This window comes from Pseudoliparis swirei, chromosome 7 (assembly GCF_029220125.1).
Source record: "Pseudoliparis swirei isolate HS2019 ecotype Mariana Trench chromosome 7, NWPU_hadal_v1, whole genome shotgun sequence".
Classification (NCBI taxonomy): Eukaryota; Metazoa; Chordata; class Actinopteri; order Perciformes; family Liparidae; genus Pseudoliparis; species Pseudoliparis swirei.
In genome coordinates this window covers 22966594-22993622 of record NC_079394.1, presented here as the reverse complement: position 1 = coordinate 22993622, position 27029 = coordinate 22966594, and the positions used below count along the sequence as shown (strand labels likewise).

The window sequence follows — 27029 nt, the reverse complement described above, 5'->3', positions numbered from 1 at the left end:
ACAAGACCACAGCATTAAACATCACTTGCATTAAGCAGTTTTTCATATTCAAATAGAACAAAAGAAAAATACTATTTAGTTGGCCAAATGAATGCTTCACATTAACAACAACAACAAAGTCCACCTCCGCATGAGACTATACAGATGAATGAAGGCGTACATCGAGCCCTGCTGGTCATCAACTCCTCCGTCCCAGAAGCACATCGGGTAAAAACTGCATTTTCTAGAGAAGCCAAACTTGAAGAAATCTACAACTAAAACAGTACACAACCGAACATGTTGGTTTGTGTAATACAGAGCAGAGTGAAGCTGCGGTTACACTGAAACATCTGTAGCTTAGGGAAGAAAAACAAAACAGCCACACTGGCCCTGAGGCAGCACAGAGGAGGTTACACTGCGTTAGACGCTTTCGTAGTCCTTCTTGTCCTTCTTGCCTTCGCCCTCGAAGCTGTCCGTGCCCTCGCTGTTGTCGTGGCGACGCTTGCGGCTGTTGCGGACGTTGAAGCGGGGGTTTATCTGCGGCAGGGGGTCCATGCCCAGGACTTTGTAGATTTGACGGAACGCCAGGAGCCTCAGAGCAAACTGCGTTGGGAGAAAATGGACATTTCAAACAAAAGAAACAAGTCGCTTTTTTGTGTGCGAAATTCTTAAAACTTATTTAATGCGATCCTTCAAAAAGCCAGCACTATTCTGAGCTGGACCACTGAATCCAGTGCGTTAGTCATCACATGACCCCCAACGTCGTCATGATTCAATCAGTTTGATAGAATCAGTAGAATTCAAGAACTCGTACTTGGGCACTGGAGGTGATGTCCTCCCTCTGCTGCTCCCCCATAGTCGTGAGGGTATCCACGGGCCTCTTTTCACAAGGATCCACCAATCCTGGCCCACCTGTTCAAATAAGGGAAAGAAAGAATAAATAAATCATCTTTGTCAGTGTCTCTGGATAAAAACCAACACCCGAGGTCTCTGACAAATTCATGTCATGGAAAGTTTAGAATATTCAACACCAAAATTAAACAAAGAAATCACGCGGCTAAAAGCTCTGACGTGGTCAGGAGTTCAGGGGTGATGAGTTGCTGAGGGCGCTGCCTCTGGACTGAGATAACAGTATCATGATGCGTTCACATGTAATCTCGTAAAATGTAGTGTTGGCGATAATCACCTGCTACAATCAAACGAAGGGATCAGCATCTGCCAATATGAATAATCACTGATGGGCAATTAGCATTGGAGGCAGAACAAAACGTGATCAGAGATCATTTTTTTAAAAATTGCCACTCCAATCAGTGAGTCAGATACTCAATCCCCAGGTTTTTTGAGCCGTTGCGCGACTAATTATCATCGGGACAGCGTTTGTGCACACGACGTAGAAACACTTCAGGTCAAAAATCAAGTGATTTAAGAATGAATGTCAAAAAACAGGATTCTTGCAGTGCATTGAGGAGTGTGAGCTGACCTGGCAATTGTTTTGTCGAAAGACAAACGACGCAATAAATAAACATCTTACCAGCGAGTAAAATCCCAGAAGAGATACATTCAAAGATGCGTCTCACAGCATCACCGGGGCTGAGGGGGGCCGAGGCGCTGCTGATTGCCTTCTCCACGAGCAGCTCCATGGCCTGAACAGAGGGGAGAGTGAGGGTTTGGCTTAGACACCTGGCGCACACACAACATCACTGCTGCCATTACATTCGTCAATAAATTACACACTAAATCACGGAAACTGTTAAAAATGTGAACTTGTGGGTATTTTGTGCAAAAAGGGGGCAATAAAATACGACATAGGGACATGGGTGTTAATATATTTCTGGTTTAGTTTCTCCCACAGTCTTTAAAAAAATTAATGCTTCCTGTGCACGGTCATGATGTCTTGGTCGTAGCATTCCCGTCAGAATTCTCATCAGCAACATTTTTGGTTGGTCTTTTTCTCCCTTAGATTGGTGAGCAGAGATGTCACATTTACTCTCACGGACTCTCGTCAGTCACGAAGCGCCACCAATCCGTTTGCAATGTGGGCGGGGCACTGAACCTGAGGTGAAAAAAAATGCAGCCTGCAACCAAAGCTGCTGAGGAGAACAAACCCGACGTGGAGCCGTTGGCCAATCACTCAACCGGTAGATGAACAAGTGCAACACAGCCGTGACAGAACAAGCGCAGATAATTGCTGTGTGGGCCGCTGGTTGCTAATGGGCCTCCAAGGCCCACCCCCCCACGCCAAGTGACGCTTAGCCCTACTCCCATTCAATTTGGCGGCGTAAACTAATACTTACCCAACTCGGGAAGGGTGACCACGTGGGAACTCGCTGGCAGAGGTCTCGCAGGATCCGGATGATGATCACGCAGGACTGAAGGCCGTTGGCTCTAGCCTTTTGACGCAATAAAGTTAGGTTTTATGGAGTGACAAGAGATGGACTAAACAAGTGAATCAGTTCTCTCAGAGGTCCAAACACTACTGTGCATAATGGAAGCTTGAGTATGTTTTGTAGGGGTTCATGTAAGAGCCATTAAAGAGCTTGCAATCAGCTGCCATTCCCAGTAGTCTTGTACCTCACAGTTAGTAAACGGAGAGTTCAAGGTTTGCAAGATGCACAAGAAATGAGAACTTGTCATCTTCTAAACCCTGACCCCCGGGATTATCCAAGTATCTCACAAACAGGTACTTTTAAAAAAAAGTACAAGAGGCCACCTGTGAGGAGAGTATAGGGACTGAAAGAGCAGACATCTGCTTTACTTTACTTGTGCTTTTGCTCGGCGAGCAAAAGCACAGGAAACTACTCAGATGTTCCTTTTTCTCTCAATCCCTATTCTACTAAATGTATAATTGTATATATAGAGAGAGAGAGAATAAAAACAATACAAACGAGTAACATGAAATCACTTCTTGATCGCACAACTGTGCGCAAGTTATTGTGCAGCCTTATGGAATCATATGGAACTCTATTGCAGTACTTACAAATTGGAAATAGAATACAAGGATGCCAGTCAGATGCTAGAGTGTTTTTTTTTCTTCTCATTTTTTTTTCTTCATACAAGAGTTTCAAATGGACTAAAGAATCACAATCGATACATATGACCATGAACCAGATCTGTGTGGTAATACGTGGCATCCTTGAATATGTTTTTTCTTTTCTTTTCTAATTTTCTTTTTCCTTACTTCAAATAGTAATAGTTTTCCTCATTGCTATAACAATCAAAAAAACCAAATGTGTAAAACACAAATAAAGGACTAAACAAGTGAATAATGCATCTCATAAGGCTACAATAAGAAAGTAAAATGATGTTCCGAACCTGGAACCACTTAGCGTGGCGCAGAGCAGCCAGAGCGTCAAGGCATTTTTGCCTGTCCAAGACGTCCGCTGGGTCTTTCACCATACCCGAGGTTACATCTAAAAATGGATTTGAAGTGTCAAAAAAGGTGAGGAATGGGTGTTTGACCAGGTCAGCGAGGCTGGCAAAGAACAAACACATTGCCACACATACCAATGTCTCTCTCCGGGACGACCATTGCAAATTGGTTGCTTATTTTTTCCAATAAAGAAAAAAGTAAACGACAATAAAAAGCTAGCGAAATATTGCTGATTCTTATCTGACTGCGTATACGGCACTTTACAAGCCCGAAACTAACTCAATGGTTTAAAGGCTCTCGAATGTTTGGAGGCCAATATAATTTTTGAATCAGGTCATCTTAAAGCTTACCATGACCTCGGTAATGTCATGTTTCATCCGAGTAGTGTTTCATTGCGCAAGCGCTGAGACAGCAATTTGTGCAGAAATAAAGAAAAAAGGTCAAACATCTGATCTTTTTTTTTTTTTTTAAGTCGGATGGCAATAGTAGGTGTGGCAATGTTTTTGGGATGTGAGAAAACCTTGGTCAAAAATCCTTCCAAAAGCGGTTGGGCCCTACTAATCTTCTGATGAGACAATGTACTGGAACAAATTGTTTTGTTTTTGTTGTTTTTTTCCGAGGAAATTAAAGGAGTCTTTGTGCTGGACTGGTAAATATTACTATGGATACAAAAGAGGAAGCAATGGGTGCTGAAGAGAAAAAGAAAAAAAACGAGAACTACCAGCAAACAAAAGGGGTTAGGATATCACTGCATGCATACCTAACATCATTAGGTAGAAATAAGACTCCAACAATCATTGGATACCAAAAGAATGTACTCGGGTCCATCCAAAGATTCCTTTGTCGTAACCTTCTGTACCTGAACTTTTAACGATACTCCCCTAAGAATCATTGGATATAATAATTGGTTAATCTTGATCTTTCTATTGTCAATGAAGTCTAAAAAGAGAAAATGGTCCCATCTTTAAAAAAGGATTAGTTTCCTCATCTTTCCGTTACAATGAAAACGACAATATCGTCAGAGGCTTGTCTCATATTAATGCGTGTGAAGGAGGCTGTCAATCAACTCAGGGGACCTCAGCATGGTGAGTACACAAAAGGAAGATTTGTTTCCTGTGGGAATGTAATATCCAATTTCCTCTGCCAAATCTAGATTTGAGGTAAAATAATTTAAACAAAAGTTGCAAAAAGTCAAATAAAATCAATTCCAAATTAAACTAGAGTAACAGAAGGGTCTGCTGTTGTCTATTTCGTTATCTTCTGCAGGAATTGTCTTTTTTTTGTCTCATCTCAAAAGTAAATTTGGAAGAACGATACTGTAATGCACGTCACCCATTGGTTATGGCGGCAAACGGTAAAATGGAAACAGAATCCCCTGGAACACAGGAAACAAAGTAGAATCTCACCTGGGATTAACTAGACTGACACAATGCAAACACTGGTCATGCTTCGTTTAAAAAGGATCAAAGATAGCATTTGAGAGGTAAGAGCAACAAAAAGCCTCAGAGCAATACTGCTGGCACATTCCTCTTTCCATTTGACACGAAAGCTGATCTGACCCACATTTTTAGAAAAAGCAATAATTGCGAAAACCAAAATGGGCGCCCATCTTGGCCAATAAAAAGAAGATATCTCCGTAAAAAAATTTGTAAATAAAAATGATATTCAATGGTTTAGTCGTTTAAACAAAAGGTGGTGTAAAAATAATAAAATAATTTGTGTAGGCCAGAAACTGAGCACCACAGACGCTGAAGGAATAGACCACAGCCAAATATGGCAAACACGATGCGTTTGCGGGTCCTTGGTTGCCCTGTCGTTCATTTCCGATTTCTAAAATCCAAATTAATTGCACACGAGCGTGCCAGGATGAATCGGATTGAAAAGGTTTTTTCTGCGTGCCAGCAAGTCAGCGCTCTTCAGGGCATCGACGAACATACCGAGACTGATTTCATAGAGATAGCAGAGCGATAAGAGAAGAAGTGCAATGGGGGAGGGGCTGTGATAGGGTTTCTTTCTTTCTTTCTATTTTGTTTCCAACCTCCTTCCCGGACGCTTTCCTCCCTTATGACGGGCGACGTCAGAGTGATCGTCACTTGCATCTTCGGCTCGGTGCAGGACATCAGGATGATCGCCGCCTCCTGGGCGGAGCTACTGACGTCATATTTCTCCTGCGTTACCACCTGGAAGGAAATGCGCCGGCATTATTTCGGTCGAATCTCAAAGTTAGACGGGAGCGCCTACTCTCGTCAGTGGCCACTTTCAGAGGAGCTAGTCGTTCGTGAACATGGACTGGCATTGTAACAAAAGATGCCAGTCCATGTTTCAGCAACTACTGTGCTCGGGATGCAGGTTATACTATGTCATCTATTTTTCATATGTTTTGTTGCATAAACACATTTGTGCAAGTGCATATTAAATCGTTGTCATCTCTGAACTCATTGGACCAAATACATTCATTAGTCTTCATTCGTTTGAAGTCATGTCTTTGACGACACAATTAAATAGAAACGGGAAAGAATTAACTCAATCTGGGTAAATATTTTCTGAAGTAGTTTGCTTCAAACGTCACAACCACTGGTAAACCCATTTTTTGGTTTTCTTGCCTCAAGCGATATATATTGTGTGCGTGCAATTCAAATTTACAACGCGGCAGGTCAGGGTTATCGTTCAATCGTTAACAATCCACCACATATTCAGTTTCTTGATACCAGTTACAACTGAGTCAACAAACGCAAAAAGATGTCTTCGGACGCTCAAGCCTGCTTCTCATTAAAATGGCCACTGAAGAAAATAGACAGAGTTGCGATATTTGTAAAGATAGTACTGTGAGCTGCTTGGGGAGGTGCTCCACAATGCGGGTGAGGAGGCTCTGTGTGGGCTTCTCGGAGCAGAGCAGCACCAGGTTGACATTCTTGTCCCCGCGAAGCAGCAAGCCTTTGGCCAGGACTCCAACCCTCATCACTCCCTTCAGGGTTCTAGACATTCACACAACATGAGGAACGGGGAGAGAAAAACAACAATTAACACATTAGCATTCTGGGAAGTGAAATACATCAATATACAGAATGAAGTGAAGCGACCGGTCAATTCGCCTGTCATCTACATTTTGCCAACTTATTGAATTAGCTCGTCTAAATAATGTGCAATGGTGGTTTGCGGATCATCTCGGGTGACCGCGCGAGTACAAATGAATTTGTGCTCTTTCGTCGAAATGAACTATAAGCGGGCGTAGATCCTGAAAAAAACTAAACAAATACCTGTTGTTATATGACTATATACTGATATTTAACCAACAGAAATAAAGAGCTTCAAACTCTTGGATGTACCTTAGAAAGTTGTACTTTCATGTGCATCTGAATCAGTGCTGATGTAAAAAAATACATTCAACCAAACATTATGCACGAGCAGCCCGTCCCACCTGTCTTTAGTGGGTTCTTTCTCCTCTTTGTCCTCCTCCTTGGACTTGTCTTGGTCCGTAATGATGTCTGAGACCAGTTTGAGGGCGCGCTCTGTGATGGACACGATCTTCTGGATGGACTGGAGCTCGTCCTCCGAGGGGTAGATGGCCGCATGCTTGGTCATGACGTAGCGGTCGTCCGAAGAGTCGGGTCGGCGTGGAGGCTGGAGGACAGAAGGAGTTCAAAGTAAGATGCAGGGTTGTGTTTTCAAAAGGGACATTTTAAGCTGGAGGACCATGTTTGGAAACTTACACCCCAAACTAAATCTTAGAAACAGACACATTGCACTATTAATTTAGAATTTTAGCTTCGAGGATGAATAATGGTACGACCCAAGTTCCTTGCGTACGAACTTCCTGTACTTTGACCATTGCGGTGAAGAACTCTACTCACTATTGTTATCTTGATATGTGACCTGGAAACACCCTCCTCTGAGGATTTTAACACTTTCTCCAGGAGTCAGTTTTACAATAGCAATGAAGTCAGTTTTGCTTTTAGATGGCGAGTGCTTGCCGACGTTTATTACTTTATTTTCTATTTTAGTCATTTAAAGTACAGGGATGGACACAATATTTCTGCTGCAATACAATGCAAATTATTAGCAAAGACTTGCAATAAACACAACAAAGATGTTTGCTGAATATGCAATGTGCTCATTTGTGAGTCATGAAATGATTATTAACAGAGCTGCACTATTCTTCATTTTTTATTGACTGATGCGTCTTTCCCCAAATTTAATATTGCAGTTTTACGTTTTTTTAATATATTGGCACTTAAAGAAACGTATATATATATATATAATAGAGAACGTCTTCTTAACTTTACTGGGACAAAGACCCGCCCCTTACTGGGCTAGTCTATGTTATAGTGTTGACCAACCTCTGGCAATATATTGAGACCAAGGACCACAACGGAAATAAGTCTGTGACTTTTTGTGCTATCCTTGATATTTTTATGATGCGTGACCTTTTGTTTCATGTATTGTATTTATGTCCAATAAACTAAACTAAACTAAACACTGCATATACCCAATACTATATTATATATATAACATAACAACATGATAAAGTCTCACCACAGGACCCTGAGGCTGCATGCCTGGCATGCCAGGCCGGACTCCAAGTAGACCAGGAGGCCCAGGAGGCCCCTGCGGATACCCTCCATCTGGCATACGTCGCCGGTCATCCCAGTGGTGCTCCTCCTCCATCCGTCTCCAGTACATGTCTTCTTCATAACGCCTGAAAACAAAAAACCACAGCTCGTCTCAGTTTAAGTGCGCACAATGAAGATGGTCAGACACGTCACTGCCTCCTCTATCTTTTCCTTAACAAGCATAAAGAAAAAAACTTCCACACACGTACCGCATCTCCATTCTCCAGCGATCCTCCTCTTCTCTTCTCCTCCAGTACTCCTCTTTCTGCATCTGCTTTCTCATCTTCTCTTCCTGAATCTTTCTAGCTCGGATGCTGGGCTTAACCTCCACCTGCAGATCTGGGTTCACCTTTTTCTGCAAAACAACCACGTGTGAAAAAATGTCATGGTGGCAATATAGAAAGAACAGGTAATTATTAACATACCTGCAGCACCATTGAATGTAAAATAAATGATCAAACTAAGTTATTGTTAGAACTGTAATGGTATTATTAAGTACTCATAGCAGTACTCTGTAAGCATGCAAGTACTTAGTTTAAAAAACATATTGCGGGCTTCAATGTTTATCTCAGTCATCACAAGACATTTGAGGACTTGTACCTCTAAGCCACAGGTGTCAAACTCAAGGCCTGCAGGCCAAATCACACCTGCCGTGTAATTTTATGTGGCCCGCGACAGCTTCATTCAAAGGCATATGATCAGGTGGGTTGCGGGCCTTTGCCTAGGCCCCAAAAAGAAAGGTAAAAAAAGAATCCTGTGCTTTTATTTTGAAGGGGATTTTTACATGCAGCAAAATGCCAGCTATTTACACTCTTTCATACTGCAGTCTGACCAAAAGCGAGGTCAAAAAGAAAAATCACTATATGTGATCGTTTGCACCGGAGAGGAGGCATGGCTTATCACCATAACAACAGTTCATTACCACTAGAGATGCACCGATCAGGTTTTTTGGTACCGATCACTGAAATCAGTATCTGCCGATCACCGATAATACCGATCACCGATCACTGAAATCACAGGGCTCCAGACTAACTTTTTTTACTAGGAGCACAGTGGCCCCTAACTTAAAATTTTAGGGGCGCAAGCAGAAAATTTAGGGGCGCACACAGGGTTTTTCCTGGGTCAAAATGGGTCTTCGTGCTCCCAAAATGTTTAGCTGCGCGCGCACCGTCTATTCGTGCAGGTCGAGCTATTGAGTGAGTGATCAGCAGCTGGCCGCTCTGTCCATTCACGCACCTCACAGTTGTGTATTGATCAGACAAGAAGACACGCTTATCAACTCCAGTGTTTCCCCTACCATTATAACAGGGTGAAATCTCCACCCGCCACTCTGTAATTTTCGTCTACTCCCCCCGTCAACAATTCTCGGCTCGCGTGACAGAGCGATGCGCGCACCGACATCGAAGTTCTGCCGTGATGCGCGCACACGGGTGAGCACACTCTCACCCCCACCCATTGATTGAATGCATTCATAGAAAGCAGTTTCTTTTAGGAAACGGAATCAAAATAAATATTACTATGCAGCACGTTCTCTTTTCAATACCATCTAGGGTTTGATGATGTTATGATTAGAGATGCACCGATCAGGTTTTTGGTGCCGATCACCGATCACTGAAATCAGTATCTGCCTATCACCGATAATACCGATCACCGAGTCGATTGAAGCATTCTATTTATTGTGTAGCATTATTGCCTAGGACTATGAGGAAATACATATATAAAGCAACTCAAACATTAAAGAAATTACAGATTTCTTTAAACATTTAGGACTTTTACTGAAAAATGTCCTAATTGATACATTAAAATTGTTTGATTGCTATTGTAGGGGATTTCAGATATGTATGGTACACATCTGCATTATTCATTTCCTGGAACTCTTGGGGAAATCTATATACAGGACTTTTCTTAACATACAAAAGTCTGACTAATTTTTATAAACTCTTCCTTAGTCCAGTAAAAATGTTTTAATGTTAGCATAATTTAAGCTAAATCTCAGAAATGATCTATAAAGATACATCAGTTCAGTGTTTATTTTATATGTTCGTGTATGATTTGTCGACATCTTATTTTGATAAACGGATGTTGTTTCACGTGGTTCTTTCCGCTAACTTTGCAAAACCGGATGTTGTCACTTAGATCCTTCCGCTAACTTTATCAAAATCCTCGCGCGCTCCCGATCGAATGCGTTTACCGTGAGCGACAGTCTATAGGGGCTCAGACATGTGAGAGTCGGCTGAGTTGACCCAAAGATTCAACTCGGGGGACGGGGACGCCGCTCGGTGGTGAGGATCCTCGTGGACCTCTCACTCTGCGGCCTCGCCGGGCGTCTCCGCTGGTGCGCCTCTTTCCACACATTAGCCCCCGCTCACACACAGGCCAGCCTTCTGCTTCGGTTTTCGTCTCCTTTCTTCTTCTTCTGGAGTTAATGTCGGTTAGCAAACCAGTCATTCAGGCATTACCGCTAACTATAGTGGGCTGAAGTGTAGAACACTTCAAAATATTTAATAACAAAAAAAAGAAATCTGCTAATTTACTGGTCGCGCATGCGCGAGTTGATGAAAAATTTACTCGCACTGTGTCTAATTTTAGGCGCAAAATGCGACCATTTGGTCGCGGTCTGGAGCCCTGAATCAGTATCTGCCGATCCGATAATACCGATCACGGTGTCGATAGAAGCATTTTATTTATTGTGTAGCATTATTGCCTAGGACTATGAGGAAATACATATATAAGGCACCTCAAACATTAAAGAAATTACAGATTTCTTTAAACATTTAGGACTTTTACTTTGAAAAATGTCCTAATTGATCCATTAAAATTGTTTGATTGCTATTGTAGGGGATTTCAGATATGTATGGAACACATCTGCATTATTCATTTCCTGGAACTCTTGGGGAAATCTATATAGAGGACTTTTTTTAACATACAAAAGTCTGACTTATTTTTATAAACTCTTCCTTGGTACAGTAAAAATGTTTTAATGTTAGCATAATTTAAGCTAAATCTCAGAAACGATCTATAAAGATACAAAATCAGTTCATTGTTTACTTTTATATGTTAGTGTATGATTTGTCGACATCTTATTTTGATAAACGGATGTTGTTTCACGTGGTTCTTTCCGCTAACTTTGCAAAACCGGATGTTGTCACTTAAATCCTTCCGCTAACTTTATCAAAACCCTCGCGCGCTCCCGATCCAATGCGTTTACCGTGAACATCAGTCTATAGGGGCAGACATGTAAGTGTCGGCTGAGTTGACCCAGTGATTCAACTCGGGGGACGGGGACGCCGCTCGGTGCGTGAGGATCCCCTCGTGGACCTCTGCACTCTGCGGCCCTCGCCGGGCGCATCGTCTCCATTGCGATGCGCTGCGATTGAAATGTCTGATAGTTCTCGCAGATGTTACGTCATCTGATCGGCCAAGTTTGATCGGCCGTTTTGAGAACGCCGATCAAAACCGATAATGGGAATATCGGCCGATATGGATCGGCGCCGATCAGATCGGTGCATCCCTAATTACCACTGTCCACCATGGAGGAAATAACAACAATTTCTGCTTTGTACATGTTGCGGAAGTCCAACAAACGTTGGAACATCAAACGCCCTCTTGTCTGGGTTCATATTGTTAATATTACACATTATATATAATATTATCTGTAGCTTCCAGACTATCAACGTATCCTCCATAGTTACTGATTCAACACTGCATGAGTCAGTGATGTCAGGCAGAGCATCTCAACGCTGATTGGCTTTAACGACACCACCAGTTAAAAATCTCAGCTTGCATGAGGCGAATTTTTCAGTGTTGAACCACTGCCCCAGAAAAGTAGAGAACCACTGCCCCAGACCAGTGGAGAACCACTGCCACCTGTCACACATGTTCTTAGCAGCTCACAATAATTTGGTGGACCAGAGTTATGTCCTTCTCAACTGTGACAAAAAAGCTTTGAACAAAGTTAATGTAATAACGTGCTTTTAGGGTTGCACGGTGTACCGATACTAAAAGGGTACCGCAGTTCCGATACTTCATTAAAATAGTGCGCGATCAGAGTGCGCTCACTGCTGCGCTCCCTGTCATGCTGCCTGCACACAGGCAAGGGGGCGGGGCTGCTCAGCTCTCTCACTCCAACAGGCAGCGCAGCGCTGGGGAGACGACATGGCATAAAGAGCTGAAGCAATTGCCGATCATCCTCGGCTTTTTGTAAAAAAAAAAGAAAGATGCCAGAAGTGCAATCTGGAAATACTTTGGCTACATTGCTCACACTTATGGAAGGAACTATGTAGTCATCTGGTCAGCTGGGAAAGGATCGGCCCCTGTCTACAGCCAGGACATGGTCCAATCCTAACACCCCTGTCCGTTTACTTCGCTCAGTAACAACCAAATGACTTGTGAATCCATCACTTCGAGCTAATCATTCAACAAAATGTTGCTGTTCAGGCTTCTCAGCGGTGGAACAAGCCTCCCACTGGCACCAGGACAGCAGAAAGTCTCTACATTTTCCGCCGGAAACTAAAAACACATCTTTTCCAACTTTACCTTGACTAAAAACAGATTAGCGCTTCCATGGCACTTGACGTATTTTTGTAGTTTGCTTTCTTGAAGAAATGTTTCTTTCTTAATTCTTGTTTGTACTCATGGTGTAATGCACTTATTGTAAGTCGCTTTGGATAAAATGCACTTATTATAAGTCGCTTTGGATAAAAGCGTCAGCTAAATGACAAGTAATGTAATATGGATCTTTTACCAGCATAAAATCATTCAGTATGACAGATGTCTTTGATTTTGCATTGCAAGTGTGCCTTTAAAATCAGCCGATAGGCCTTCAGATCACACACGTTAGTGCCTGCGTTGAAACATTATCTGAAGAGATATCAGTCATCCTATGTTTATGAAGACAAATCACTGAACCCAAATCTGTAATATAGGACCGAATGTGCGTCATTCAGCACTAATTTCCCTGCCACAAGGCGCCTGATGAATGCGTGTATCAGAATCCTGTGTAGCGGGTGTAAGACGCGTCAGCTACAAACCTTGTATTGCAAGCGATGCCTTCGTCCTTTTAGATGCATTTCCTTTGCATTTGGATCATTGAAGCTACATTCACACAGCTTGCAATGGAAGCGGATGACTTTGCCCTCGTCGTTTCGGACCTGGGAACAGGGGGTCCACGTTATAGTGCTTAAGATTCGAATGCGCGTCTGCTCAGTTTAAGTGCACGCATTGGTCCTATCAAAACATACCTCCTCGACGTAGTCGTGACCAACCGGCTGGACGTCGCTCTGCAGTGCCGCCAATACCGATGTGGACAGAGAATCTGACACGTCGCTCTTGGAGTCGTGAGTACCCGGGGAGGTCGCCGCGGGCTTAGACGCCTCCACTTTGGCCTCGTCTACCTTCACTGTGGTCTGCAATTTATTTCCACCTGTATTCAAGAAATGACAATGTCGTTGAGTCATAGATCTTTAACAGCGCTACCATTAAAACCATGGTCCAAATAGATCCACATAAAAACACAATGCGCCGTCATAATGGTTAATATGATTGCTAGGTCATCATGCTGGCTGGTAGCTGTCATCTTAAACAACTCATAACTCAATAGTTAGAATAGATAACATGTCTTAACAAGAATAATTAATTGGAATAACTAGACTAAAAGGGCTCCAAACAATGCATTGCCAATTTTTTGAGCGCTAGATCTTTCCACACTTTAAAGAAAATGTTTACTTCTGATAAATTGCTCCCGAAAGTGTAATGTGCCCTCACGACTGGTGAAACCCAACAGTTGTGGTTCCAGGTTAGAGTACTACAGTGCACTCATACGCTTGCCAAGTGTCCTTTCATGCATGTGTAAATAAAAATGGGATTATATAGGTATATAAAAAGAGCATCAAAATATGTGTATCTTTTGTATCACTGTATCTTTTATAAATACAACAAATTAATCCCGACCCGGGGATATTGTCCGTGTGGTATGACATGATGATAAAGTGAACAACATTTGGAGGAGCAGAGCAAAGCGATACCCAAAATGGGTGTTTGATGCAGTAAAAAAATTAATACAAAAGTTTTGTGATACGGGTGAGGATATAGTAAGCAACCACGACATCTTCTAACTGTGCAAATGTAGTACAGCACAGAAAAACAATATTAAGTCAACCTCCAAGATGTGTTGGAGTAGTTCTGACTCAGAATATGTCTACATCTATATAAAAAAGGTGCAGAAAGCGAGCAGATAGTGCTAACAGCATAAAAAGAAGCACAAACAGCAGCAACATACACAAAGAGGAAGCATCCTCTGCTCAGGTGGACTACTCCTACTAGATATTTACAAAGCTAATAGATGTTTGTTGCCATTTTAATGCAAAAAAATTAGAAGGCGAATAATCTTTATTGAACAGCACTGGATGGAATTGAAGCTTGCTCGTTTCAAAATCAGCGAGCATGTTCCTAAGCAATAACAAAGCATGATTATACTTTTGCAAAAAAAATTGATAAAATATGCGCCAAGTGGGATAATAAGATAGAAGCTTACACACCAACAAAATTGATCTTGGGGGCGCTGACTTTCCTCACGGCTGAGGCCGAGTTGGCAGCAGAGGTCAACGGGTTCTTGACACCTGCTATCCCACCGCTGGCCATGGGTTTCAGGTACGCGGAGCTGGAGCTGCTGGTGGAGGAGGCAGACGCACACAGAGAGCCGCTGGAACTGCTCAGGGTCGCTGTGGTGGTCTTGCTGGGAGCAGCCGTGGTGGAGGACGACGTCTGAGTGACCATGCTGGGCTCGGTGGAGGGAATGGGCTTACCAAGTTTGGTGTGAAGCTTCACAACCTGGAGAAGAGAGTTCACAGGACGGAAAGAGCACATTTCAGAAGGTATGAGGTTTCCAGATAACATACACAGTAGAGCAAGAACTCCCAATTATTTCATTTACATTGTGTTCATCACTTTAGATGTTGTGGTTTGTCCTACGGGTGGACCGAGAATTGTTATCATGCAGAATATTGCAGCAACATATCACTCATCTTAAAAATGCTAAATCCACTTGGCAACATTTTTTTAAAGGAGTAGCACTGTAAGCATTGACAAATAAAAAGGTTATCTCTATATAACATTTTCTCCTTCGACCCTAAACTCAAAGAGCGATGGAGCTCATCAAACAAGTGGTAGTACCACCATTAACCTGCGACTGATTCACGATCGACATGCATTATCCCTCTGGTGTCCTTACCTTCTGGTGTTTGGCTCCACGGATATGGGCAGCGTAGGCGTCAGCGCCAGTGCAGGAAACATCGCAAAGCTCACAGCGGAGCTGGTTTTGAACATTGCGGGCCAACGCCCCTCCGCCACTGCCGCTGCTGCTGCTGCTGCTGCTGCTGGTGCTGGTGCTCTGGGAAACCTTCAGCGCCGCTTCCTTCTTCTTGTGCTTCTGACCTTCAAGGTGCTCCTTGTAAGTCTAATGCATTAAATGTTTGGGGGAACGACAAAAGCCATTGGTCTCACCGGTTTTCAAGTATGACTCGAATATGCGCGAGGGACTTTTAGACACGAAACCTAAAAACATCCCAATTCCATTCAAATCAAGTAGGATGGTGAACTCACCTGCGGGCCAGCACAACTGATCTTACAGACATCACAATAGTGGATCTGCGGGGGTTTGGGTGGCTGCTTGGGCCGAAGCTGCTTGCTCTGAAAAGGGGATTTCTTGGTGAAGGTGTTCCCCGTCCAAGCCGCCGTTGCCGCTACAGCGGCTACGGCGGCCTGCTTTTGTTGCTGTTGCTGATGCTGCTGCTGCTGTTGATGCTGATGCTGCTGCTGCTGCTGATGGTAGTAGCTGGAGGCTGCAGAGTAAACTGCTGCCTCATAGCCCGAGTATGAGGTACCTGGAAAAGGATAGACCAAGGATGTTGTACCTTTCGAACAGGCTCCGTGAAAAAGCAAATCAAAGGATTGTGCACCTCGTTCCAACCATCTTCACCATCTTATTTGTGTACATCTCAATAGTTATTTCAACATACGAACTGTACTTCAGAAACTACAGTGAAAGCTTACCAGAATAGGTGACAGCATTTGTGCTGTAAGTGGGGCTTTGGGAGTAGGACGGGACCACGGAGGCGGCAGCAACCGGCTGGACAGTAGAAGTCACTGGGTAGATTGAGAATGTGGATGCGGCTGGACTGAGACCAGCTGGCTTTATCACTGTCACCTGCCGACTCTGCTGGCTCTGGGTGTACGACGTTACCCCCTGGCTGTATCCGGGTTTGGGGGCTGGCGGACACAAAAGATGACACATTCAAAAACATTCTCCTCAATGTAAAGTAATGTTAAATTACCTTGCTAACTTTGTGTATGTCTTGACACACGAGGAGCATCAATTCGAATCCAGCCAGTTACACCTGACCGGCTTTGGGCCAATTGTCGCCCGTTTGCTAGACAATGCGAATGAGGTCCGGCTCTTGATGTACAAACCTCAAGAAATGACTCGTTTTACAGTCCGAATTTGTTTGTCAAAAATAGGTTTGTGGTGAGAAACCGAATTTGATACAGTTTAATATTTATAGGTCCATACGAGTTGGTTGAACATGCAATTATTAAACCAGTGTCTAATGCGCATCCGTTTTCTTAGAAGGGGTACAAGTGTGTGAAATTAAATTGAATGTGCATTTAGCATACCCGTCTGGTAGTAGGAATCTACCACGCTGGATTGTGCAGCAGCGACTGCTGCTGTGGCAGTGGCCTGTTGGTAGTACTGCTTGCTGTCATACGTTACAGCAGCAGGAGCTGTGGACCGGACATACGAGTAGGTGTCCTGCGAATGAAAACCAGAGGGTCAGCGGTTCAAAGATTGATCATGTGAACTGTTGAGTACGGGTAATCCTCACACCGTCCACACACTTTTTACTAAACAATTTTTTTTCACAGGGAAGTTACATTTAGGGAGAAGCAAGGAGCCCGGACAGCGGTTCCTTCGGCTGCCATGTGAAAAAAATAATAAAATGATTTGCTAATGAATTCATTAGTGGACTGTTCAAATTAAATTAAAAAAGAGGGAATACATTCATGCTTCCATCAGGAAACAAAAGGGTCAAATTAAAATATATATATTAAATGAAAATAAAAACTGATCAATTAATACCAAAAGAAATGCTGGAAAAATAGCAGCATTAGCAGATAAATAAATAAGTGAATTCACAAAGTCAATTAAGAGTACAGATTTTAAATCAGTTAAGTCCCACTGACTTTCCTTTTGCTTCTTTCCGTACCACCGACATGACACTTGGGGCTTCGCGCTGGTAAAACAATGCAGTGTCCAGCAAAAAAACAACAACTTGAGTGCATGGATCGTTAACACAGAAAGAAATCTGTCGTATCTCAAATGTGTTTTCCAAGTATTTCAATAGTTTGCAAATGTAACTGGGTTTATTTCATATTTATTGTCAATACAATGAGAGATCCTCCTCATGTGTTTTGGTACATTTTGTAAAAATGATCAAATTAAATCTTAAGTGAAGAGGTAAAAAGGAAACACCCGAGTGTATTTTACATTAATTTACATTTCCGTGTCATTTGTCAAGTGCCTTCATCATATCAAGTTACGATTGTAAAAACAAATGTTACCTGCATTGTTTTACGAGAAATGTGTCAAAAGGTGAGTGAGGAGCAAACTGCCGATGAAAAGGAATTGCTTAAAGAAAATCTGTGCTCAAAGTTACTAACCGAAACCACAAATTGAAGTAAAATATTCTAATGTATTAAATGTATTTTAAAAAAATAGTGTACAAAATAGATGCATATAAAAATTAATTGTTATAACTAATAAACTATTTTTAAATGATTAATCAATTGTTTTATTAATTTGGATCGATGAATTCAAGCATAAGTACTTTTCCATTTAAATGTCAATCAATTTAATGAAAATGAATTCATTGTAAATAAATGCTGAATAAATATATATCGATGGCACTCTGGCTATCATGGAGGCCGAACTGGTCTCTGAGAAATAAATGCAAATCCAGAGTCAACGGTTTCTTAGTCGTTTTGATTCCTCTGAACCCTGTGGCTTACCTGGTAGTTTTGTGAGGTGACCGGTGGCGGTGGTGGAGGGACTTCCGACTGGCGCTGAGGGTAGCCGTAGTCTGCCGCCGTGTGGGTTGGCTGGTACGCCCGATAAGCCGCGGCCGCTACCGAGCCGGGCGCCACCCTAGCAACACCTACCGTGCCTGCACTGGGCGCGTACGCCGCCGCCACGCTGTGTGCCGCCACAGGTGCTTGATGAACTGTGTAGCTGGCCACCGTGGAAGGATGCGTGTAGGCCACCCCGGCAGTTGGCTGCTGACTGGTAGAGCGAGAGAGAAACATCACATGTTAGCTGGCCAGTCAAAACCGTGTTGGTGTTGCTCGAATTTCACACGTCGGCAGCATCACCTTTTTACTCGTGGGAGGGATCACACCGTCTCAATACTGTAAAGGAGACTCTAGCTGTGCAAATAATAGCCAACGTATTCAAAGCCAAATCTTACGATGGGGCTGGGTAATTACTCAATATGATAATTTATCACTTTTCAATGGAATTACATGGTCATTAAAGCTGTAATATAACGCAATATACAATTTAGTTTTCCATCCATCCATTCTCATCAGCTTAATCTGGGGTCAGGTCGAGGGGGCAGCAGGTCCAGCAGGCTGACCCAGACTTCCCTCTCACCCTCAACATTTTCCAGCTCCTTCTGGGGGATCCCGAGGCGTTCCCAGGCCAGCTGGGAGATATAATTCCTTCAGCGTGTCCTGAGTCTTCCCCGGGGTCTCCTCCCAGTTGGACGTGCCTGGAAAACCTTTAAAACGGTAGGCACCCAAATTAGATTCACGAACCACCTCAGTTGACTCCTTTCAATCTCGGTGGGCGCCGGTTTAGTTGTTTCCCAGTGTTTTTTTTCGTTTTTGTTTTTTGAACTTCCGCTCCAACTTTTTTCGAGAACTTTTTTCAGACTTGAGCTCTTGAACATCAGGAACAACTTTTAAAAGTTTTAACCATACCAGGGTTTTTGGTTAACTTGGGGACCCCCGACGTTTTTGGTGCGCCTACGGGGACGGAAACGGGAAGAGAAGGTACGCGGGGGGGCATAAGCGAAACGACGGGGCTAGCGCTGCGGTATATTTCTACCACTGGCTCACGCTGGCAACAAACTACAACTTCTCCTCATCTGGTGGGAGACAGGAACCTCATCCTCCGCTCTGTGTTTACTGGAATCATGGCTCGCCTCTGGCGCTGAGACTTGGTGCTTCCCCAGCTGCTCGCTTCACGAGCTCCGAAAAAAAACCGCGGGCTTCCAGCTTTACCTAAAGGAAAAGTGGAGGAATCTGCTTTTACCTCAACGCGGGGTGCAACGTTCGTAACGTCAAAATCAGCAGGTGCAAACGCCGGGTTCTGAATCTTTCATTCTCTTTTCATCCTTCACGAGTTTTCGCATTACTCGGGGGAACACGCATTGCAGTCCCGGACCCTCGCCGGACAGAGCGTACGGTGTGAGGGAGGCGGAGGCACAGTTAGTTATTGCCGAACAGCGGACTCTTTACAGCTTGTTACAGATTTTAATACCGTTAAATTAACTCTTATTTAACGAACTCCCCAGAGATTAACTCCCTAACAGAACAGAGAAGGCCAATAACCAACCATCTAGAAGAGCAAGCTAATCCACTCTCGAGCTGCACTCTGACGCCTGGACCACTCCTCTGATCAACATCTGGGAACCTCGCCACGCTCTGGTTGACCTGATTTCTGGAGACTCTAAGAAGAAGTTGCCTGGAGTGACTGAAGTGGAAGAAGTGGACCTGGGCCAGTGAGGCTCTGACTGGACTGGGCTCAGGACTGCTCTGATCATCTGGGGTACACAGGCTGTGCTACCAACAGCCACACCTTGACATCAGCTCCTGCTCATCAGGCTGTAGGACAGGTGCACACAACCCTTCCTTCCAGCTCATCCTGAGGAGAGCTAACTACGAAAGCACCCAGCAGGTGAGGAGAAGAGCCAGGCAACCAGGAGAGTCCAGGAGTGGGGACACTAGGTCAACAACAGAGAGAGAGATACAACCGAGAGAGTTGAGCGACTGCAGCAGCAGCCTACTACAGCGAACTCTGCAAGCAGTCTCTCAGCATTCAGGCAGATCACCAACCACAAGAGCTCCCCACCCCACATCTTCCACGCTGAGAGATCAAGGCAGATCCCAACTACAAGCCCAAAAGACCTTAGGAAATGAGTCTAAAGTCGCTCACAGCCACACGGAAACCCCACAGACCCACCCCAGAGCCCCCCCCCCCACCACCTCACACACCCCACCCCCACCCTCCCCTCCCCATCCCCTCCATCCCCTGGAGAGAGCCTCGTCATCCTGGTTTAAAAGCAGAACCCTCCAGAAAGAAAGCAGGACTACGAGCTCCTCCCTCTGTTTAAAAGCCCCGGACTACGCTCCCTCAGTGAAGCACTGCTGTCTCCTCCTTTCACCCTGACACTGTGCTGACCAGCTCCCTCCGTGTTCACCACCATCCCACCTGCCCCCCACCATCACCACCATCCCCCAACCCCCCCCAACGTCAGATCACACCCCTCAATGACTACAGGCCCGTCGGACCACCTCTGTCACCTCAAGACCAGTGCGACACCTCAGTCACCCCACCCCCCAAGACCTCCACCCCCCCACTCCTGACCCCTGCAGCCCTCACCACTGAGCTAACAGACACTAATCAGGACGAGACAACATGTGTACACATCTCCCTCCATCCTCTCCCAGCCACTCCCAGAGGATCCTGTTTGTTCCTTTCCTTCAATTGCTCCCTGCTCTCCCCCCTCATCCAGTGCAGGCTGCTCCACTGCCAGCCCAGCTGCGACTGCCTGACCCACAGGAAGCAGGATCATGAGGCTGGAGCAGCACGGAGGCTCGGGACCCCAGGCCCAACCACTCTCAGGCTCTCACTTCCACCAAGGCCTGTAGCCCCTGTACCTCTCCTCTGCTCTTTCACACCACCTCCTACACAACACAGTCACTCAGTCCACCAGCTCCCTCAAGTCTCTGGACACCACCCTCATTGACCCACATCCTGGTGAGGGAGCAGCCCTGGTGACCTGGGACTGGGTGACCTGGTGACACAGTGCATGGAAGAACAACCCTGACTCAAGTGGCGCCCATGAGGGAATGATGCCCCACCACGCCCCCTCATCCCTCGCCCTCCCTCCCTCGTCCTCCCCGCCGACGCCACCTCCTCTGCTCCATCCTCTCATCTCCCCTCCCCACAGGAGCAACATCGGCTCCATGGCCATCTCCAAAAGGCAGCCCCAAGAGTTCTTCCTGAGGCAGCACAGGAAATTCCAGTTGCTGAGAAGATGATGATGGTAGTTACATACACAGTTCACAGTCCATCTCTCATCTCATCCATCTGGCACCCTGCAGCCACAGCCAACAGACAAAACACGGCTGCAGAGCATCATCCGCCCGGCCGAGAGAGGAGAGGGTTATCGGGTCTGCCTCCCCTCCAGTTCCTTCCAGGTCACTTTCCAGGCCAGAAAGATTGTCGCCCACCCCGACCACCCCCCCCTCCCCTGTCCTCCCTCCTCCCCGGGGAGGAGCGGGGCATCCATCATGACCACGACCCTCCGCCACACCAATAGCTTTTCGGCGGTCGGCCTCGGCTCATCCCGGACCGACTGGACCGACTGACTCCCCCCCAGGACCACCACCACCTTCCCTTTCCCTCCTCTCCTCTTTCTTCGCTCCCTCCTCTCCCTCCTCCCCTCCTCCTCCCTCTCCTCCTCCTCCCTTGTTGTTGTTTGTGTTGTGTCAATGTTGCATGCACCACCAAAAAAAAAATTCTCGCTGTTTGAGAAAACATTTCATTTTTGCATAAAACCCTTTTTGATTCTGATTCTGATTCTGATTCAACGCAAAGTAGTAGCGGCTCGACTCCAAGCTTGCCCTATCTCTGAGGCTGAGCCCGGCCCCCCTACGGATGAAACTCATTGTGGTCGCTTGTATCCGAGACCTCGTTCTTTCGGTCCGACCCAGAGTTCGTTACCATCGGTGAGGATTGGAATGTAGACCGACCAGTGAATTGAGAGCGTTGCCTTTAGGCTCAGCTCCCTCTTGCACCGATCCTCCCGTCGATCTCCCGCTCCATCTTACCCTCACTCGTGAACAAGACCCCGAGATACTTGAGCTCTTTTGCTTGGGGTGGGCATTATGTCCCCACCTGAAGGAAGCAATCCACCGGTTTCCGGCAAAGCACCATGGCCTCAGATTTGGAGGTGCTGACTCTCATCCCCGCCGCTTCACACTTGGCTGCAAAACGCCCCAATGAATGCCGGAGGTCACGGTCCGAGGATGATAACAAGATCACATCATCTGCAAACAGCAGAGAGGCGATCCCGAGACCCGTAAACCTGACCTGCTCCACCCCCAGGCTGCGCCTCGATATCCTGTCCATGAAACTCACAAACAGGACCGGTGCCCCACGATCACTGAGCCTCTCAAACTCCTCCACCATGTTACGGTGGTGATTCGCGGAGTAAACTATTTTGTTTTAGAAATTGATTATAAACCGATTATAACTCAAATATATCTGAAAATGTGCAATAAAGTTCTTCATAAAAATCTGAATTCGGTACTTTTCATTTTATGCAATGCTCTATTTTTCTATACTTTGAGAGTAGTTATTTCATATATATTTACTGAATTGCCAAAATACATGCTATATTGTGATAGTTATCTGTAGATATGAAAGGACCCATGTCAGGAGAGATGGATTTGGCCAGGATTCATGACAGAACCGGTGTGTGCACCCAGACACATAAATATACGGAACTGGTTGCATGTGCATAAACCTAATTTCCACTCCCAAAGTTTGCCATAAATGGACACAAAAACAAACTCAAAACACCAGCTTGCGTCCCGATACGTGTCCACTCAGACCTGCCAGTGATGTGAAAGGCAAGGAAGTGCAATGTCACAGATTGTGCTGCATCGGCAAGTTTCTCCAACAGGACCAGAGCAGCGGCCATTACACACGACTGCGGCCATTTGTACTGCTTCTTACACTGAGGCAATATGGCGAGATTAATTCAATTCAGTTTCAATTCTGATTGTTGATCTGATTATTGTTCATCACAATATTGGTCCTGAATGGTCCACGATAACAGAACAATATTCAATTATACAACGCCCGTTAGGAATTTGGCGCTCTCTTTTTCTCTATGCCTCGCTGCATTGTTATAGCATTACAAACGAAAGTCTGATTTAGTGTTATTGTGGTAAATAAATTAACTTCAAGGTGCTGTAAGATTGCTGCTGGAACATCCCGTTAAAAACTGGTGCTTGCAGGAGCAGAAATTGTCTTTTTTTATTATTTAAACTAAACAAATATGGATTGAAGCTAAATATTTAGTTGGATCAAAACATGTTGTGAATAATGGAAATTCTGGAAATGGATACATCTGTATTTAATTCAATGATACAGATGTAATCATCTTACTGAGTGCTTGGCGTGGGAATATAGCGTTATTGTTGGTACCCCTGTTTGCCAACGTAAAACTGTCTCGTGTAAATGTGAATTTTAAAATATTGAGATGAAACAGAGTATAATCACAGTAGGATCAGCTAAACAATTGGATGGTTTAGATTGCCTGCTGATACTGTTGCATCTCAAAGATGAACTGCATTGGCTAAAGAAGATGTGAAATATATTGCTCTTTAAATTATTATTTCTCCCATTCGGTGCCATTAAAAAATCTCAACATTAACACAGAGAGATTATAGGAACAAGAGTGTGCTAAATCCACAATAACTCAATCAGGGAAATTGGCAAACAACAATGGACATTTCCACCTCACTCTTCTTTTGAAACTACCAGCTTATGTGGGTCGGAAACCGGTCTGGGTTAGGTTGACGCTTGTTTATACACATGGCTGCTGTGCTAAATGTTTGCCCAGTTACCCCTTTTAGGCTGATGATCACAGGCACAGGCCGTAATAGTTTGAAAGATGTATGAAAACTAGGGATGCACCGATCAGGTTTTTTGGTGCCGATCACTGATCACTGAAATCAGTATCTGCCGATCCGATAATACCGATCACCGATCAGTGTCGATTGAAGCATTCTATTTATTGTGTAGCATTATTGCCTAGGACTATGAGGAAATACATATATAAAGCACCTCAAACATTAAAGAAATTACAGATTTCTTTAAACATTTAGGACTTTTACTTTGAAAAATGTCCTAATTGATACATTAAAATTGTTTGATTGCTATTGTAGGGGATTTCAGATATGTATGGAACACATCTGCATTATTCATTTCCTGCAATCTATATACAGGACTTTTTTTTAACATACAAAAGTCTGACTTATTTTTATAAACTCTTCCTTGGTAAAGTAAAAATGTTTTAATGTTTAATCTCAGAAACGATCTATAAAGATACAAAATCAGTTCATTGTTTACTTTTATATCTTAGTGTATGATTTGTCGACATCTTATTTTGATAAACGGATGTTCTTTCACGTGGTTCTTTCCGCTAACTTTGCAAAACCGGATGTTTTCACGTGAATCCTTCCGCTAACTTTATCAAAACCCTCGCGCGCTCCCGATCGAATGCGTTTACCGTCAACATCAGTCTATAGGGGCAGACATGTGAGTGTCGGCTGAGTTGACCGAGAGATTCAACTCGGGGGACGGGGACGCCGCTCGCTGGGTGAGGATCCCCTCGTGGACCTCTGCACTCTGCCAGCCCTCGCCGGGCGCATTGTCTCCGTTGCGATGCGCTGCGATTGAAACGTCTCTGATAGTTCTCGCAGATGTTACGTCATCTGATCGGCCGTTTCGATCGGCCGTTTTGAGAACGCCGATCAAAACCGATAATGGGAATATCGGCCGATATGGATTGGCGCCGATCAGATCGGTGCATCCCTAATGAAAACACGACACGGTGAGAAGCAAAGCAGATGGCGGTTATAAAACAAGAGTAGGAGCTTCTCAGGGAATGAATTTTCATTCTTTACACAACTATCACTTAACAGAGGGAAACAATTGTGGATGTCTTGTAAGAGATGGTCTATAACAGTGGTTCTCAAACTGTGGGAAGCGTGTCTGAACACTGTGGCAGTGGACAGTATGAAGCACAACAAATTAAAAAGACACTTGGAGACATTACACCCCACTCACGTAAATAAGCCACAGGAGTTCTTTCAGAGGAAACTTGGTGAATACCGCATGCAGGCAAATCACTTTGTAAAAGTGTCATCAGCTGATCAGTTACCCGACAGAACTCGGGCTGAAATGAGAGTTGTGTGGCTTTGAGAACCACTGGTCTAAGAGCATGTCTCACCATCTTTTAATTATTATAGCTCTTGCAATATTATACGACTGATGGCTTTTTATCCTGCCTTCAGAGGACTGTTGCGCAAAGCAAGGTCAACATACCCAGGGTATCATTAGGTGACCTGGCTTAACTAACCCCAAACAGTGATCCCGCTAAGCTGTTTGTCAATTCTGTAATTTAACCCAAAATATATAATCATAATTTAAAAGCACTGAGGTTTCCTTCCCTGAATTAATTTGCAATGTAAAAGTAAAACTATAATACTTTCACACCTCCAATAACACTGACGCAGGCTCTGGGGTCTGCCACATGAAACCACCCAGCAGCACGTGGAGCGAGAGAAGTGACAGTGTGCACATTCCAGATGGTCGATTACTTTGATGCATCACTACCACACAGCAGGTTCACCTGACGTGTAAAAAACATTCTCACAACTGTAGAACCGCTATGTTGCGTTGAGGTCCGCCTGATAACGGGTGTATTACCGATGGCCGTGTGGTACTTTCACTCCCAAACGGGCGTCGAAGCAGGTTTTTCAATTGTTGTTTTAAAACGCAGCCAATGTGCAGCTGGAAATCCCGTTCGCATTCAACTGCAGCAGCCCCCTCCCCCAGCTCTAACAATGGTAGCAGTGAGAGCCGAACAGCTTGTACGTGACTGCCAGACGTACGAACTTTTGAGCGAGGAAACAGCATTCCTCCAACTAAAAGACACCGGTGTAAGCCCCCCTCTTACCTGTACTGGGCAGCAGCGCCATGGGTAAATCCAAAGTAATTGCCAGTAGCCATTTTGGCATCTTCACCAAGCCGGCTGGGCACTGCGGAGGACAGACATACAGGGTAAAGCTAAGCTAACAGTTAGCAACAGGCTCGAGCGCCCCAAGGACTAACGTTATCCGTTAATATCGCTATGTTAATATTGCGTATACATGTACGAATCGAACCCACATCGTTACAGCTTGAACACAGATATCCACGTTTATAAAGATACTCACCATAGGTGAAGGACACTACTGGACATATGGGAATCATTGGTTTAGTATAATCTATCGACGGCCGAGTTGGAGACTAGCTTATTTGTATTGCATGTCGTACCCGGAAATAGTGTTTGCGCCTGCGCGAAAGGGAGGGGAGAGGTGTGACGGAGAGTTCTGCATGCCGTTCACGTTAGCGCGCACGGTTTCATGAAGGGAGCATGCAGTTCCCCGCATAACGTTTGTCCGGTCCGTTGTACACATGTTTTTGTTTTGTTTTCTGTTCCTTCATTTTATTAAAGCCGAAATGTATTCTGTATTCATGTCAAATACACATTATTGTGGTCGTCATGCTCCGGTTTATTTTTTCAGTTTTTTAGATGTGAGACGGGAGTTGTTCTTCCAGAAAGCTCGTCGGCCCAAAGATGAACGGGACGATTAAAGTCTCCGTTTGATTCCTTCTACAGGTTGGAACCGACATGCCACGTTCAACGAGTCCAGAAGGCTGAGCCCTTTGTCCGGCTGCTGGGAGGCGAGGAGCTTCCAGACGGACTCTCCGGGAGCTGGTGGACGAGATGCCGGCTCATGTCTCCTGTCCTCAGACTCCAGAGAACATCCATTCATGCTGCTGAGGTCCAACGGTTGTGGAGACGTCCTCCTCCATGTTGTCTGTTCATTGGTTTTGTTTCAATGTTCTCCATCCAGTTAGGAGTTTGGTATAAAAGCATAATTTCATATAG

At 44.6% G+C, this 27029-nt stretch overlaps 1 protein-coding gene and 1 long non-coding RNA gene across 3 annotated transcripts; one reads left to right on the top strand and one right to left on the bottom strand.

The window, feature by feature from the left end:
* Nucleotides 1-188: 188 nt before the first annotated feature.
* On the bottom strand, nt 189-26383 carry zfr (zinc finger RNA binding protein). Of its 2 annotated transcripts, XM_056417949.1 has the most exons (20): nt 26311-26383; nt 26052-26133; nt 18022-18292; nt 16630-16765; nt 16009-16224; nt 15559-15839; nt 15188-15412; nt 14496-14787; nt 13200-13381; nt 12990-13109; nt 8169-8314; nt 7883-8045; nt 6768-6970; nt 6174-6324; nt 5388-5529; nt 3292-3389; nt 2274-2369; nt 1511-1622; nt 794-891; nt 189-582 (listed from the first exon to the last, which is right to left on the bottom strand). In XM_056417949.1, exons 1-20 carry the CDS (start codon nt 26345-26347, stop codon nt 400-402), a joined length of 3234 nt encoding a protein of 1077 aa, XP_056273924.1. In that variant the 5' UTR covers nt 26348-26383; the 3' UTR covers nt 189-399. The 2 variants fall into 2 exon arrangements, with proteins under 2 accessions (XP_056273924.1, XP_056273925.1); XM_056417950.1 differs by lacking the exons at nt 189-582; nt 794-891; nt 1511-1622; nt 3292-3389 and having other exon boundaries at nt 2280-2369.
* On the top strand, nt 26067-27029 carry LOC130196088 (uncharacterized). The gene is made up of 2 exons (XR_008832182.1): nt 26067-26155; nt 26757-27029. It is a non-coding gene; the product is annotated as an uncharacterized LOC130196088 (long non-coding RNA).